The sequence below is a fragment of the Rattus norvegicus genome, chromosome 1, assembly GCF_021556685.1.
Source record: "Rattus norvegicus strain SHRSP/BbbUtx chromosome 1, alternate assembly SHRSP_T2T, whole genome shotgun sequence".
Lineage (NCBI taxonomy): Eukaryota > Metazoa > Chordata > Mammalia > Rodentia > Muridae > Rattus > Rattus norvegicus.
Genome location: NC_141534.1, coordinates 207,341,973 through 207,355,732, shown reverse-complemented (window position 1 = coordinate 207,355,732; position 13,760 = coordinate 207,341,973). Strand labels below are relative to the sequence as shown.

The window sequence follows — 13,760 nt, the reverse complement described above, 5'->3', positions numbered from 1 at the left end:
GGTGCGACCGGGCAGCCTATTGGGTTTTTTCAGATGACACATGTCACTTCAGGTTTGGGGGCCTGGCAAACAGCAGCTCCCTGGTGATGATGGCCGCTCGGCACTACTGGAACGCATGGCTCCCACTTCTGTCCTCACGGGCCAACAGAAAGAAGGCCAAGGGCTCCCTCCAGAGAATCATCAGCATCATCAACAAGACGGAGCACAAGAAGCAGGTGCCACAGGGACACAAGTTAGGCTCCTAGGAGGCCTGTACCCTCAGGCCTGGCCAGACTCACAGGAAAGGACAGCCTCACAGCATGGCTCCCACAGAATATGGCTGCCTTGGGGCACGGCTTGACTAGAACACAACTCTCACTGAACACAGCCCCTGTGGGACATGGCTTCCATAGGACATGTCCCTCCACAAGATGTGACGCACATTGGGCACCTCCTCTACCAGATAACTCTTACACAACTTCCCCTGCTGGATAACACTGCATTCTCCAGGTCCCAGAGGGGCACAAGGTTCCTGGTCAACCACAGTGGTAGCCTCTGACCTCCCCTCCTCCAGTCCACAATCCCTTCCCATTTCCTCTTCTTTTTAAACAACTTTGAACCAGCAGTTTCCCCTGTTTGCAGTGGTGTGTATCTCTTTCCCTCTGCTGTTCCGAAATTAGTTTAATCTTTTTCCGGTACCTGGAGAATTGAAGGTAGGTTATTGGTTATTGGTTATTGGTTATTGGTAGGTTATTGGTTTGAGGTTGATTATTGGCAAGGGTCTTCACAGCTGTTAGCTTGTCTGCGCATCGCTTTCACTGCACCCACAGGTCTTTAAATTTTTTTTTTATTCCATTGATTTAATATGTTTCACGTCATTGGAAACAACTAGCTTGTGTTAGGGGAGTAGTCTGTGTGCTGTATATGTGTGTATAATGTGGGATGTGTAGCATCTGTGGGATATTGATGTGTGTACGTTGTGTTGTGATGTGATATGCAGATGGTATATGTTGTATGGTATGTGGTACGTATTATATGGCGTGTGGGTGATATGGTGGGGTATGTGTGGTATAGTATTGGTATATACATATGGTGTGGTATGTGTTGGATATAGTATACACACACACACACGTGTGTGTAGGGGGGTCTAAGCCTGATATGGTATAGTAGTGAGGTATGGTGTGGCGTGTTGGTTACAATTTGTTATGTGTGGTGAAATATATGTGTGATGTGATATGTGTATGGTTGTGTATTATGCTATGGTGTGCATGGAATGTGTATGATGTTGTGTGTTGAATATGGTATGAGAGCATGTAGTACAGTGTAGTATGATGTGGCATTGTTTATGTATGGCACAAGGGGTTCTGGCATGCATAGTATGCATATGGTATGGCCTAGGTATAGTATAGTGTGTTATAATATGATGCATGATATAGTATGCATTATATGATATTGTACACATGTGGCATGTATGGTGTATGTACCTAATTTTTGTGACTTGATGGTTCCGAAATTTTGCAGCATTTTCTGTTCTTTCTTTTCTCTTTGGTAATTTGTTTTCTCTTGTTTTCTTTTCGTTTTTGACTGGCACTAATTAGTGCCAAGACGGAAGATCACGTGAGTTCCTTCCAACAAATGCCGTGTGTTTGTTTCACTTAAGGAGACAGAGAAAACACTGCCTCTGCACCAATGGCCAACAGCTGACTTCCAGACTGGAGGGACAGGTCCTGAAGTCCAGTTCCTCCCAGGTTGGTAGCGGTGTGGCCAGTGGGAAAGGAGAGTCCTGGGAGTTTGAGCATCCCATGTCTTACATCCTGTGCCCCTACATGAGGCACCTTAATTGGGACCATGCCCGTGAGTGTGTCTGCTTCTTACTTGATGTTTTCCCCTAAGAGCCTATGACAACCGATCCTGTACAGAGAATGCTCAGCCCCGGTTCTCCATCCTACTAAAGTGGAGAGCCTTCCTCTAAGACCTCAGCTACGCTGATAGATGAGTCTTGTCCTCCCCTTAATCGTGTTTCTACCATTGGAAAAAATGTGGAGGTGCACTCCTCTGCAAAACAAGGACAGGAAAACACCACTCTGACCTCAGAACAACAGAGATTTCAATTTTTCAAAAAGAATACGTTTTCTTCTTATGATGAGATTTCCGATCTATCAAGAGCCCTGTGTGTATTTGGCACTGCAGAACAGATAGCGGGCCCTGCCTTGAGCATGTTAATCTATTCACAGGTAAAACTGACTTACAATTAAGAACAAACACATGACCATATATAAGTAAACGGAGTACTGAAACCCCAGAGTTTCAAATATTGGCAGACATTGAAAGAAAAACAGTACAGATAACATAACATAGTCTGAGAGGCAGGCCTGGCTCAGGCTCCAGGAGATGTGATGGCCAGTTGAGTCAGCTTGTTCAATGTGGTGCCAGTCAGAAGCTGGAAGTCAAAGGGCACTCAGCCTTGGAAACCATTACTGGGTAGGTCAGGATGTCTATGGCTTCAGACATTCCCACTCAGCTGCCAAGAACGCTTGGTGTCTTCCAGAGAAGCCAGGTTCAATTTCCAGCACCCACACAGTTGTTCACAGCCATCTGTCACTCCAGTTCCAGGGGATCTGACGCCCTTCTGGCCATCATGGGCACAGTCACACATGCAGTACACAGACACAAATCTTTAAAACAAAACAAGGGGCTGGGGATTTAGCTCAGTGGTAGAGCGCTTACCTAGGAAGCACAAGGCCCCAGCTCCAAAAAAAAGAACCAAAAAAAATAAATAAATAAAATAAAATAAAACAAAACAAACAAGCAAACAAAAACCCCTCCCTCTCTGGGCCAGATGTGGTATCTTTAATCCCTTTTATCCCACACCTTTAATCCCAGCACTTAGGAAGTAGAAGCAAGCAGGTGGCTGTGAGTCAGAGGCCAGCCTTGTCTACACAGCTCCAGGACAGCCAGAACTACCTAGTGAAACTTTCTCTCAAACACACTAACAGTAACAACAAAACCACCTCCGTTCCAGAGGAAAAGCATCAGAAGGTAAAGTCACAAGCAGGAATTCTGTAAAAGGAGGCAAACTTTCAAACAGACCAAAAAAAAAAAAATCCAGCTGATGAGAAAGGCGGAGAATGAAGGAGTAACAGCGTGGGAAATTCTCACGTCCAGTGTGGGGAAGAGCTGGAGCTAGTCAGATGAGGGCGGTCCTCTGGCTCAGGGCTCAGCTCTCCCAAGCCTTGGCCCCTCTCCCCAGGCCTGGATCCGAGCCTCTGTATGTGAGGACAGTAGTGAAAAGAAGTCCACTGTCCCTGCTGCTGGGTGGCAGGGAGGTTTGACAAGCAGGGTCTCTGCCCTAAGTCTCTTACCCACTGATTGGTGTGGTAACACCGTGATAGATCTGGTATAGACCAAAAGATGAACCAAGAAAAAAAGTGGAGGCTAGGCTAACTAGAATTGTGGATGCGCATGCGCAGAGCAACCCCCCCTCCAGTGAGCTGACAGGTTCAGATAATAAACTCAAACTAAAGGAACTATGAGGTCCCTGAGTACCTGAGGTTAGCCAGTTTTTCAAGCCTATCTTGGATTAGAAGAAAGCTGGCAAGGCCTCAGGGTGTCTGTCATCTCTCAGCCAACATGTGGCAAGAGCCATGGGCATGTTCAGTCCTTGACCCAGCATCCCCTATGCTAGGACAGTGAGCATGAGAACAGCAGCAAAAAGAAAAGCAGGACCCCTGCCAACCATGGCCAGCGAGACTCACCCTGTTCAGCAGCAGGGTTGGCCCTGGAGATGGGTGGCAAGTTTAGTGGCGAGGCCCGCAGTCTTCCCTGAATGTTCCAGGGATGAGTAGAGGAAAGAGTGGGTTTCTTTTTCCTCGTGGTCATGTTTACTTTTAGATTAAAAGAAAACTAACAGGCTTTCTAAGAAGAGAGGGCTCACGGGAGATTGAAGACTCCAAAATCCTGGCACACTGACCCTCAGACCATGTGCTGGGCAACTGAAAGACTCCACGAGAGTTTTAGGAAGGTCCTCAAAGCCAGTGTACAGAGAGAGGTGGTGACCAGAAGGGACACTTGAAGCTGGTTTCCTCAGACAGAGGAGTGCCTAAGCCATGGTGGGCTATGAGCAGGAGCCACACTGATCTACCACCAGTCCTACATGGCAACTTCCGGTGTCCGTGTATGAATGGGAGACTATGACATGGCTTGTGAGGAAGTAAGGGGTATGCAGTCAGAGGGCACCAAGTCAGTTGGCAGGGAGCTGGCTGCCCGGCCCCCTTGACACCCCATCTCTTCTTTGCCCTAGGGGCTGAGGATGACCTCACACTCCGTGCCGCGCTCTACACCCTGCTCTTCAACAGCCATGCTGACAAGAATGACTGGGAGATGGGTCTTAAGGTGCTGGATGAGGCCGTGCAAGTGCTGCCAAGGACAGCCCACCGCCTGTGAGTGCCCCCGTCCTGAGCACCCTCAGATGCTCACCACACTGCCTCAGCTGCGCTTCCCCGCTGTCCCTTCCACTGAGGGACTTTGCCTCCCCAGCAAGAAGCAGATAGACAGCACAAAACCCTAGCCAGGTCCCCATTTGCCCCCATCCCTGCGGACAGGAACGTAGGCGATGGCCATTCTATACACCGTGTGGTGTGTGTGTGTGTGTGTGTGTGTGTGTGTGTGTGTGTGTGTGTGTGTGATGTTTGACGTTTCAGCTTCCCAGCGTTGACCCATCCTTTCCTGTTCTTCAGCTTGATTTTCAAACATATGGTCATCGTGAAGGCCAAACTTGGGCAGAACTTCACCATGGAAATCCAGAAGTTCAAGGATGAGAGGGAAGACTACTTGGCACACATGTGGTACCGCCTGGCCCAGAACTCGAGAAATGTCTGTGGAGTACTAACCTGCTATCAAAATGCTATCCAGGCACTGCAGGTCTGTGCGGTGTCCGTGTTGGTGATGGTGGGTGGATTTGTGTCTTAGTTACAGAGATAATCATATGAAAGGCTTAAGAATCAGGGTCTTAGTGGGTCAGCTCAGAGGATGCCACTGTGTAATAAGCCCTGGTTGAGGCTGGAGATTCCCTACTGCTGATGCACCCTTTAGTCACCATTGGAGAGTGTGGGGAGTGCCTCAAGGTAAATGTCTCTGCTCTCTGGAGTCTGTGACTGCGGGAGCAAGCAGAAATCTGCATGCAGCAGGCTGGGACAGGTAGGTCTTGTTGTCCCCACTACCCAAAGGCCAAAACAAACATTCTATCCTGTGCACTTGGATAGGACAAGTTCTGGTTTCTGACTTGAGGACCGTGATTGTTGTGAGTGAGGACCATAGGAGGCTCCCTGAAGTCCTGAATGTGAGACCCATGGTGTCCTGGGCCTCTGAATTAAAAGGTCTGAACTGCGAGGAGACACCTTGGGAGGATGATCTGTTTCACAAGCCCTAAGCTCATCCCTGCTGTGAGGTCCTAGATGTTGCAAGGACCAGAGCAGCCCACAGCAAAGGTGCAAGGCTCATCTCAAGCCACAGGCTGAGCTTCAGAGACCTGATACTAGAGCATGTGATTAAACAGGGGCCCTGGATTTTGCTCTTGCAGACCAACTAACTGGTCACCCTCAGTTCTCCTGCTGGGCTTTAGGGTCAGGCAGTAAGTCACGCCCTGCCTTGCAGGATGCCCTGCTCAGCATCCTTTTCCATAATGGAGATTTGGAGTCATGTTAGGAAACACAGGGGCCGGTGGAACACGTAGGATGCAAAGGGTGCAGAGGACCTGGGGGACCTTACCAAACTCTTGTTTTCCTGCCTTCGCTGAGGAAGCTGGAAGGGCAGCCCCCGGAGAAGCGGAGGCCACCAGGCTGTGCTAGAGGAAGGGCAGAGAACTCAACACATTCAGCAGCCTCCCGAGGAAACATGTCACTCGCTCTTCAGTGACCTCGAGACTCATCCTTGAACCTTGTTTTTATTGACTTATTATTTAAATGTACTTGTGTATGTGATCAGTGTGTGGTATGTAAATGTGTGTATGTGTGTTCATGTATGTGGATATGAGCATGCATGTGCCAACAGCCTGCCTGTGGAGGTCAGAGGACAACCTTATGTGTCAGTCCTCGTCTTGTACCTTGTTTGAAGTGATCCACTGTGTATACCAGGGTCACTGACCCCCAAGCTTCTGGGCATTCTCCTGTCTTAGCCTCCCATCTTGCTGTAGGCATGCTAGTGTTATGGAGGTGAAAGAGCCCTGACTCTAGGTCCTGAAAAACGTGGGGGTGATGCCATGAGGCTAGGCCAAGAGAGAGGCCTGGGAAGGGAGCATGCAGCATCTGGTCAGCATACTAAAGCTCCAGCTTGCCTAGGCCGCTCATCTTTGGGGCTGGCCTGCATTTTCCAATGGTCACAGGACAAGTATACGCCGTGCCACATCTCTGACTGTCGTTTCCCAGACATGCCGTCCCACAGGCCCACAATGAGCCATAGAAGTTGTTGATAGTTTAGACATAAGCTGTGCATGCCTGGGGAGGAAGCTGTGGGGCCATTAACAAAGGGCTTAACCATGGAATCACCCATTCAAGGCTTCAGGTTGGCCAGACTGCCTTGCAGGGGGCCCCGCTCAGCTTCCCTTTCATAAACTTAGCATTGTGCTAGGAAATGCAGGGGCCTGAGGGACAGGTAGGACGCACTTACAAAAGGTGCAGAGGACCTGGGGGACCTTACCAGACTCCTGTTTTCCTGCCGTACTTCTGTCCACAGCTGGAGCCCTGAGGGAGCCCAACTAGACCATCACGTCTTGCTGCTATAGGCTTCCCCATGCTAATTCGTGGCATGTTGTCCTGTGTAGTGTCATACTTCACAGTGCTTTTCTGTCTTGTCCAAAAGAAACCAGAGAACAACTGGCAGAAGGTAGACTACATCGTGGAGTTCAGCGAGTGGATGTATTATAAGCAGTTCCCTCTGGAAGATGTGTTTGACCACCTGGAGTGGGCAATCGAGATTCTACTATGCATGAAAGCCACGGAAGACGCCCTTGAGTCAGACCCCAAGAAGGAAGGTGAGGGTGGCCATGCTGGCTTCCCCTGACCTACTATGCTATACCATAGGCCTACATGGTCCTACAGCAGGACATAGTAGGGCTGTTGCTGGGCCACCGATGTCCTCTGGCAGACATGCCTTCATTTTTGACTTACAGCAGTTAGCCAAAGGTAAGAAAAGGGACAGAGAAGGGACAGGAAAGGGACAGGAATTGGACAGTGAAAGCACTGCTCAGTATGTCTGCTCAGCACTTAACCCATGCAGGTGAACACAGCACATCAAGCTAGCTTGGAAGAAGGCAGAGCAGGCCAGCCTACGGCCTACCATTCTGATTGGTGTGAAGGCTTCAGGACCCCAGCTTGGCACTGAAGGGTACTAAGTCCAAGGCCATCAGCCATTTGCTTCTCAGAAAATGGGCCTCTTTGACTCCCAGACTTCGAGAGAGAAGTCTGGGACACAGGAAAGGCTGTGTGGAAGGTAGCCCTGCTACACAAACTCCAGCCCAGGGCAGGCAACAGCACATCACTAGGTGCCTCACGATGGACAAGTGGCTAGACCAGCACTATAGGTCAGGAGGGGAGCTATCTCTGAGTCTGCAGGAGCCTAATTCAGTTCAGGGTCCCAGATTCACTCCCACCATCCTGTGCAGGGCAGGCCTCCCTTGCCCAGTCTCCCACAGACAACGAAATGCCTTCAAATCTGGAGACAGTCCTCTTGAACCACTTTCGAAGTGTGAGGCAGCTGGAGTCCCTGGCCCGTGTGCATGTCCTGAGGGCCTTGATGGCATCCCCTAGCACCTCTTCCCATGATGATGACTGTTTGGTGGCCTATGGCCTCTTCAAGCACATCTTGCAGGTAAGGGAAGGCTGGAGATAGGGTGCTGGCCAGTGAAGATCCCTACCAACCCTGTCCTCCAACCCTTGGGGGAAGACCGTGAAGTGCTTGTTGCTGCCACCTCCTTTGGGACATTATAATAGCATTGGTTTGTTTTGTTTTGTTTTGTTTTGTTTTGTTTTTCAAAAAAGTCAGAGCCTTACCAGGTCCTCTGTCAAAAGCCTTCGAGAAGCATGCAGACAGTTTTTCCTGCATCGTCCACCTCTTTCTCTATGCTGCAAGACCTGTTGGCATCTCTCTGCCACACTTGTGCCCTTGAGGCTCCTAGAAGAACGCGCCCTAAACCCACCTATCCACACACAGACCCGTAGTGAGTGACCAGGCTTGCTCCATGCTGTGGGAGCTCCCAGGTTTGACCCTGTCTGAGCAGCACCCTCAGACCTAAGAGCTATCTTCAATTAGGTGCAGAAAGTGGGGGATACGGACTCTATTTTTAATGCTCCCAATTTATAATTTCCTCTCCCTTGCCCTGGCCCAGATTTCCTTGACAGAAGGAACAAAACAAGTTTCAGAAAGGTATTTACAACTAGCTACTTCACAATTGTTATTGACCAAAAAGGAGAAGGAGAAGGAGAAGGAGAAGGAGAAGGAGAAGGAAAAAGAGAAGGAGAAGGAGAAGGAGAAGGAGAAGGAGAAGGAAAAGGTCAAGGACATGAAGCAGGTGAGAGGTCCTTGAGGTGTGTCCCTCGTGCCCCCCAGACGCCCACATCCCCCACACTCCTCATACCCCCACACCCCCACACCCCCCACGCTCCCACACCCCCCACGACCCCCACACTCCTCATGCTCCCCATGCCCCCTACTCTCCCCATGCTCCTCACTTGAGGCAGGGGGTGGAGACTAACAGTCATGGAGCCTGAACCCCAGCTTTACCACATTCACATGGGGGGGGGGGGTGTTAGGATCTCCCTGTTCCTCTGTTTCCCCTTCTATAAGGCATGCTATCCCCACCCTGGGGCCACAGCCTCCAGACTCTGTGGTAAAGGCTGCAGTCTCTCCTCTCCATATTGAGTCAGAAGTATCCATCTCAGGACTGCACGGTTTACTGCCCCCTCACACACCCTTCAGATTTCAACCCCAGCTTCCAACAAGCCACCTGATGATATCCCCATCAGCATAGGAGAGTGGGCCTCCTACTCCTGCTCTGAGGATCTGCTGAGTGTGTTCAAGCAGGACAAGAGTGACTACACTATTAACTCGACGAGCTTCCAGAAGCCCGTGAGTAGATCTGAGCAGCCAGCCGGGTCTCTGCCACAGGGCTGACAAGCTCAGTCTCCCTCCCTTAAAGCTACAGCTGATGTCTCCCTTGCAAATGTCACCAAAGAGGGACCCAGGAGAGAGAAGGGTAGGAGTGTCACACTGAGTGTGAAAAGAGAGCAGCTTCCCACCCTTAGCTCCCACAGCTACAAAGCCTCCCTCTTACCCAGGCCCTTATTCTTCCAAATAGCTGCCAATATCTTTAGGAAGCCCGTCCCACTGCATCCATACCCAGGCACCCATGCTCACAGTCAGTCCTGCTTCTTCCTGCTAGCATAGCCCCGGTGAATAAGTCTTCACAAGCTAGGCAGACATGACCATATTCTTATGGTCACAGTATCAGTAGAGACTGGTTCCCTCTAGATGCTTCGTAACACGCCATCTCTACCGCCAAGACCACCCAGTCCTCTCTAGCAAGTCCAGGTCTTGTAGATACCTCCAAGATTATACACTCTGGCTATACCTTGGGCAGAGCCTCAATCTGGTCACAGAGCATAGTCCCTTTTGACACAAAGTCACGCACGAAAGTTTCATGTATTGGGACCCTATGTCCTTGGGAACCCAAGGTTCTGCCCACACTTTTCTGCTTGGTTGGGGCCCCATGATGTTGGAATTGTTTGGCATATTTCTCCTGGTAAGTGGGTTGATGGGGTTCGCCCATGTTGTTTGGGGACAGCTATGTTAGACCCTTTCAATGATGCAGTGATCAGGCCTTGGTGCCTGTGCTCACCTGCTGATGGACGTAGTTTTCCTGGTTCTTACAAAGGGACCATCCAGGAACACTGGTGTCCACATTTCTGGACCATGATGCAGGGAACAGTCCAGTGATGATGAATATTGCCAGTTGGCAAACCGTATCCCAGGGATGCTGTGTTGACTTCCATCCCGGTCCCCGGTGAGAGAGCTCCTGCTGTCCACATCCTTGCCATCCAGTGCCAGGAGTCATGGGATGGCATCTCCCATATTGGATGGCTTGTTAGCATGTCGTCTGCCAGCACACCACCATAATGTAGCAATTTTTCTGTTTCCCTTATGGAATTGAAGAAAAACACAGGCCTGTTCTGTGAGGGACACTCTGCCACCTCTGTAAACAGCTGGTCACTCTATGAACCCTTTCCTCCCGTGACGGGGTTTTCTATGTAGAAATGTTAACCTTGGTGTTGTGGAAATTAGGAATCTTTTCCTCTGTGACTGGTGTATCCTTGTGCCCTTTCTAAAAAACATTGTTTCCTTTTCCGCGATCTTAGCTAGTACTCTATAGTATTCCCACACAAGGTACAAATATTCTCCACCTGTACAGTCTAGCCAGATTTAGATCTAGTGTATCTCACATGACCCGTGTGTACAGGGGTTTGGAGCCACCAAGCCTTGACACTAATCCTGGGCAAGTGTGCCCATGGGCCGGGCCATCATAGTCCTCCAGATCTTAGTGCTGTGTTTTTCTGTATCCTGCTTGCCATCCAAGTACCAGAAACTCACGATCAATACAGCTCGTCTAATGTCTTCAACATCCCATACCCAAGCCCAACACCACTGGAGGTATTGGCTGGGGTCTTTTTTTTTCTAGACACCCAGTTGTGTGCATACACAAAGATCATCGGTTTGAATTGGAAAAATTAAACAGAACACGAACTTAATGAATTAATGGATGTGTGTCTTGTGTGGATCTTTAACCATCCTCTGGTGCTGACAACTGAAGCAAAACTTGTAATGATGGGTTAGGGAAGAGAACGTTAAAGATCTGCTGAGTGCTGGGCACTGTAAGTGCTGGGCACTGCGCCAGGCAAAGCTGGGTGTATTGGTTAACTTTTCCTGCCACCGTGACCGAAATGTCCAATAAACGCAACTTAGAGGAGAAAGCATTTATTTTGGCTCACAGTTTGGGGGTGTGGTCTATCCTGGTGGGGATGTAGCTCTTCACGGCATTCAGGAAGCCAAGAGCAATGAGCGGCCATGCCATCCTGGTCTTCTCTTCATCATGCAGTTCAGGACCCCAGTCCACATTTAGTGTGGGTCTTCCCACCTCATTTGACCTAGTCAAGATAACCCTTTACAAAAGAAACCCAGAGTCTCCAAGCTAATCTAGATAATTTCCCACCGGCGATGCCCAGAGACTTTCTAGGTCATACCAAGTTGACAGTCACTATTAACCATCATCCCAGGGTACTAGTGTGTGCAAATCCTGCCTGTGACCGCACCCATTTGCCATGTGTTTGCACAGACGCACACTTTGTACTACATAGACCATTTGGCCAAAGCCCTGCAGAAGATGTACCTTCACGAGCTCAGCATTCCGATCCTGCAGCTGGGCGTGCTCATTGCAGAGGTTGTGGTGGAGAGCAAGAGCCTTGCGGACCTCTACCACCTGCGGTTGGTATACCTCCTTACCCCACAGTGGTGAACGTAACAGTTATGTCTGAAACAGTATAAAACCAAACGGCACCTTAGATATTAATTCTGTACCCGATTGTGTAAATAGTAAATTCCTCAGACACCTAGACATTGGAATGGTATCTCTATTGTAAGGTTTTACCTGATCCTTCGAGGATTCCTTGTTTTTAAGAAGATGAACGCTGAGGTATTTAAGGACCAAGGGGCATTGTACTTCCCACCAAGGATCTAGGAGAAGGAGAAATGAAGGAGAGAGCGGTAAAGAGGGTAGGGTGACAGGGCTCTCTCTGGGGAGGAGAAACACATGAATAATGATTGAGTATGCTCGCATGACTATGCCCAAATGAAATGCTTTAAACAAAACCTCAGTTGGAGTTTCCTGCTGGAAGCTATGGCAGGGTTTGGCAGAGCCCAGCAGGGTGCCTGACTTATCTCTGACGGTGCCCTAAAATGTACACATAGTGAATAAGTGGATGTCAGAGAAAATTATCACCTGAGGTCTTATAGAATCCCTGAGTAGATCTAGCTTTTATTAAAAAAAAAAAATACTGAAACACTGAAGTGCACATTTTAGTTCAGCAGCTCTGACCAAGCACAACAAGCCCAGGACCACTTCCTTTGGACAGCATCCTCTGAGACAGTGCCCCTCCTTCCCCACCCCCACCCCCCACCCTCCAGACTTTTTCAGGTGTGCTCTGACCTGAGGTTGCACTACGCAGCGACTCATCATGAAGAGGTGGTTGGACAGGCTTACTTCGGGGACATGGAGCAGGCCAGGTGTGTGCAGCGCTCACTCCGGGGTGTGGGACCCCCTCCTTCCGGCAAGGTACAATCCAGGGGGTTGTAAAGCACAGCTCTGAGGAAACCCTAGGTTGGCTGTGTCTCTCCTCTCAGTTCCAGGGCCATCGTGACTACTGGATCCTCGGTCTAGTGCCTGGAGGTGCCTGGGGGCAGTTTCTATGGAGCAATGCTTCAAAGGAGAAAAGAAGGGTAGATGGGTCAGGATGAGGGAAGGCTGTCCTTCCTCAGTCACAGCCTCCCCCATGGTGTGCCAGGGGTGACATGCTGAGGAGTGAGGCACGTGTTTGGTTCTAGGTTCTTGGGTCACTCTGAAGTACTTGTGGCTGGCTGATAGTAGGCTGTCCAACAGTTAAATTAGCCAATCACGGTAGCAAGTCCACCTAAGAATACACTAGAATGCATACATACATAGTCCTATTTTTATTCATTTCTGCAATGTGGCTCCCACACACACACATGTAAATTTTATGACCTTCGTGCAAACTTTAGAAAACAAGTAAGGAAGAGAATTAATGTCACTATGGGCCCCATCCCTTCACAGCAATCCCCTCTGGGGTTTTGCTGTTGAACACCTGGTCAATTATGAACATGTAAGTCTGCCACACATACTTGCTTCATTCTGCAGCCTTTGGCAACAAGTATCTGCCTACAAAAATTATTTTCATGCTATTAGCACAGCCATTTATCTCTGCTTCCCTGGACTGGCTGTGAGAGCATTTGCTAAGTCCTCCCTGCCCTCAGACGGGTTCCAGAAATGCAAGGCTGGGAGAGCCTCCCACCTCTCCCTGTGTTTTTTTTTTTTTTTTTTTTGTTCTTTTTTTTCCGGAGCTGGGGACCGAACCCAGGGCCTTGCGCTTCCTAGGTAAGCGCTCTACCACTGAGCTAAATCCCCAGCCCCTACCTCTCCCTGTTCTTTGGTTTACTCAGAATGCCTGCTATGCAGTATGGGCAGCACTGCAGGTGGGTGGCTCTGCAGGTGGGTGGCTCTGCAGGTGGGTGGCTCTGCAGGTGGGTGACTCTGCAGGTGGGTGGCTCTGCAGGTGGGCGACACTGCAGGTGGGTGGCTCTGCAGATGGGCGGCACTGTAGGTAGGCAGCACTGCAGGTAGGTGGCCCTGCAGGTGGGGGCTCTGCAGGTGGGTGACACTGCAGGTGGGTGGCACTGCAGGTGGGTGACTCTGCAGGTGGACTCCAGAGGAGAAGGATGACTCAGACTGACAAGAAGGGTTTGTGCCAATGATGATACCAGGGCTGGGGATCCAGAGAGACTTCAGTTCCAAGTGCCTATAGTCAGAGAGTCCTGGGCAGTTGGTGTGAGCAAGACCTAGGGTTCTGTGAAGTGTGAGCATTGGGGTAGAAATGTTGGATGCTCTGACCGAGAATGTGTCCAGACTGGGCTAAGTACTGTGGTGCACTGGCCCACCTCCCAGT

General features: G+C 49.8%; 1 protein-coding gene across 4 annotated transcripts in view; it reads left to right on the top strand.

The window, feature by feature from the left end:
* The window catches only part of Cfap46 (cilia and flagella associated protein 46), a 79,515-nt gene that overhangs the window by 37,418 nt on the left and 28,337 nt on the right, over window positions 1-13,760 (top strand). For all 4 annotated transcript variants that reach the window (XR_015636609.1, XM_087583143.1, NM_001447241.1 and 1 more), the window contains 10 exon segments: window positions 53-215; window positions 1,640-1,727; window positions 4,280-4,418; window positions 4,716-4,899; window positions 6,835-7,006; window positions 7,637-7,842; window positions 8,360-8,542; window positions 8,950-9,099; window positions 11,360-11,508; window positions 12,208-12,306. Coding sequence is in view for 3 of the 4 variants with exons in the window: in XM_087583143.1 (XP_087439269.1) it covers window positions 53-215; window positions 1,640-1,727; window positions 4,280-4,418; window positions 4,716-4,899; window positions 6,835-7,006; window positions 7,637-7,842; window positions 8,360-8,542; window positions 8,950-9,099; window positions 11,360-11,508; window positions 12,208-12,306 (1,533 nt within the window). In the remaining variant the exon portion in view is untranslated.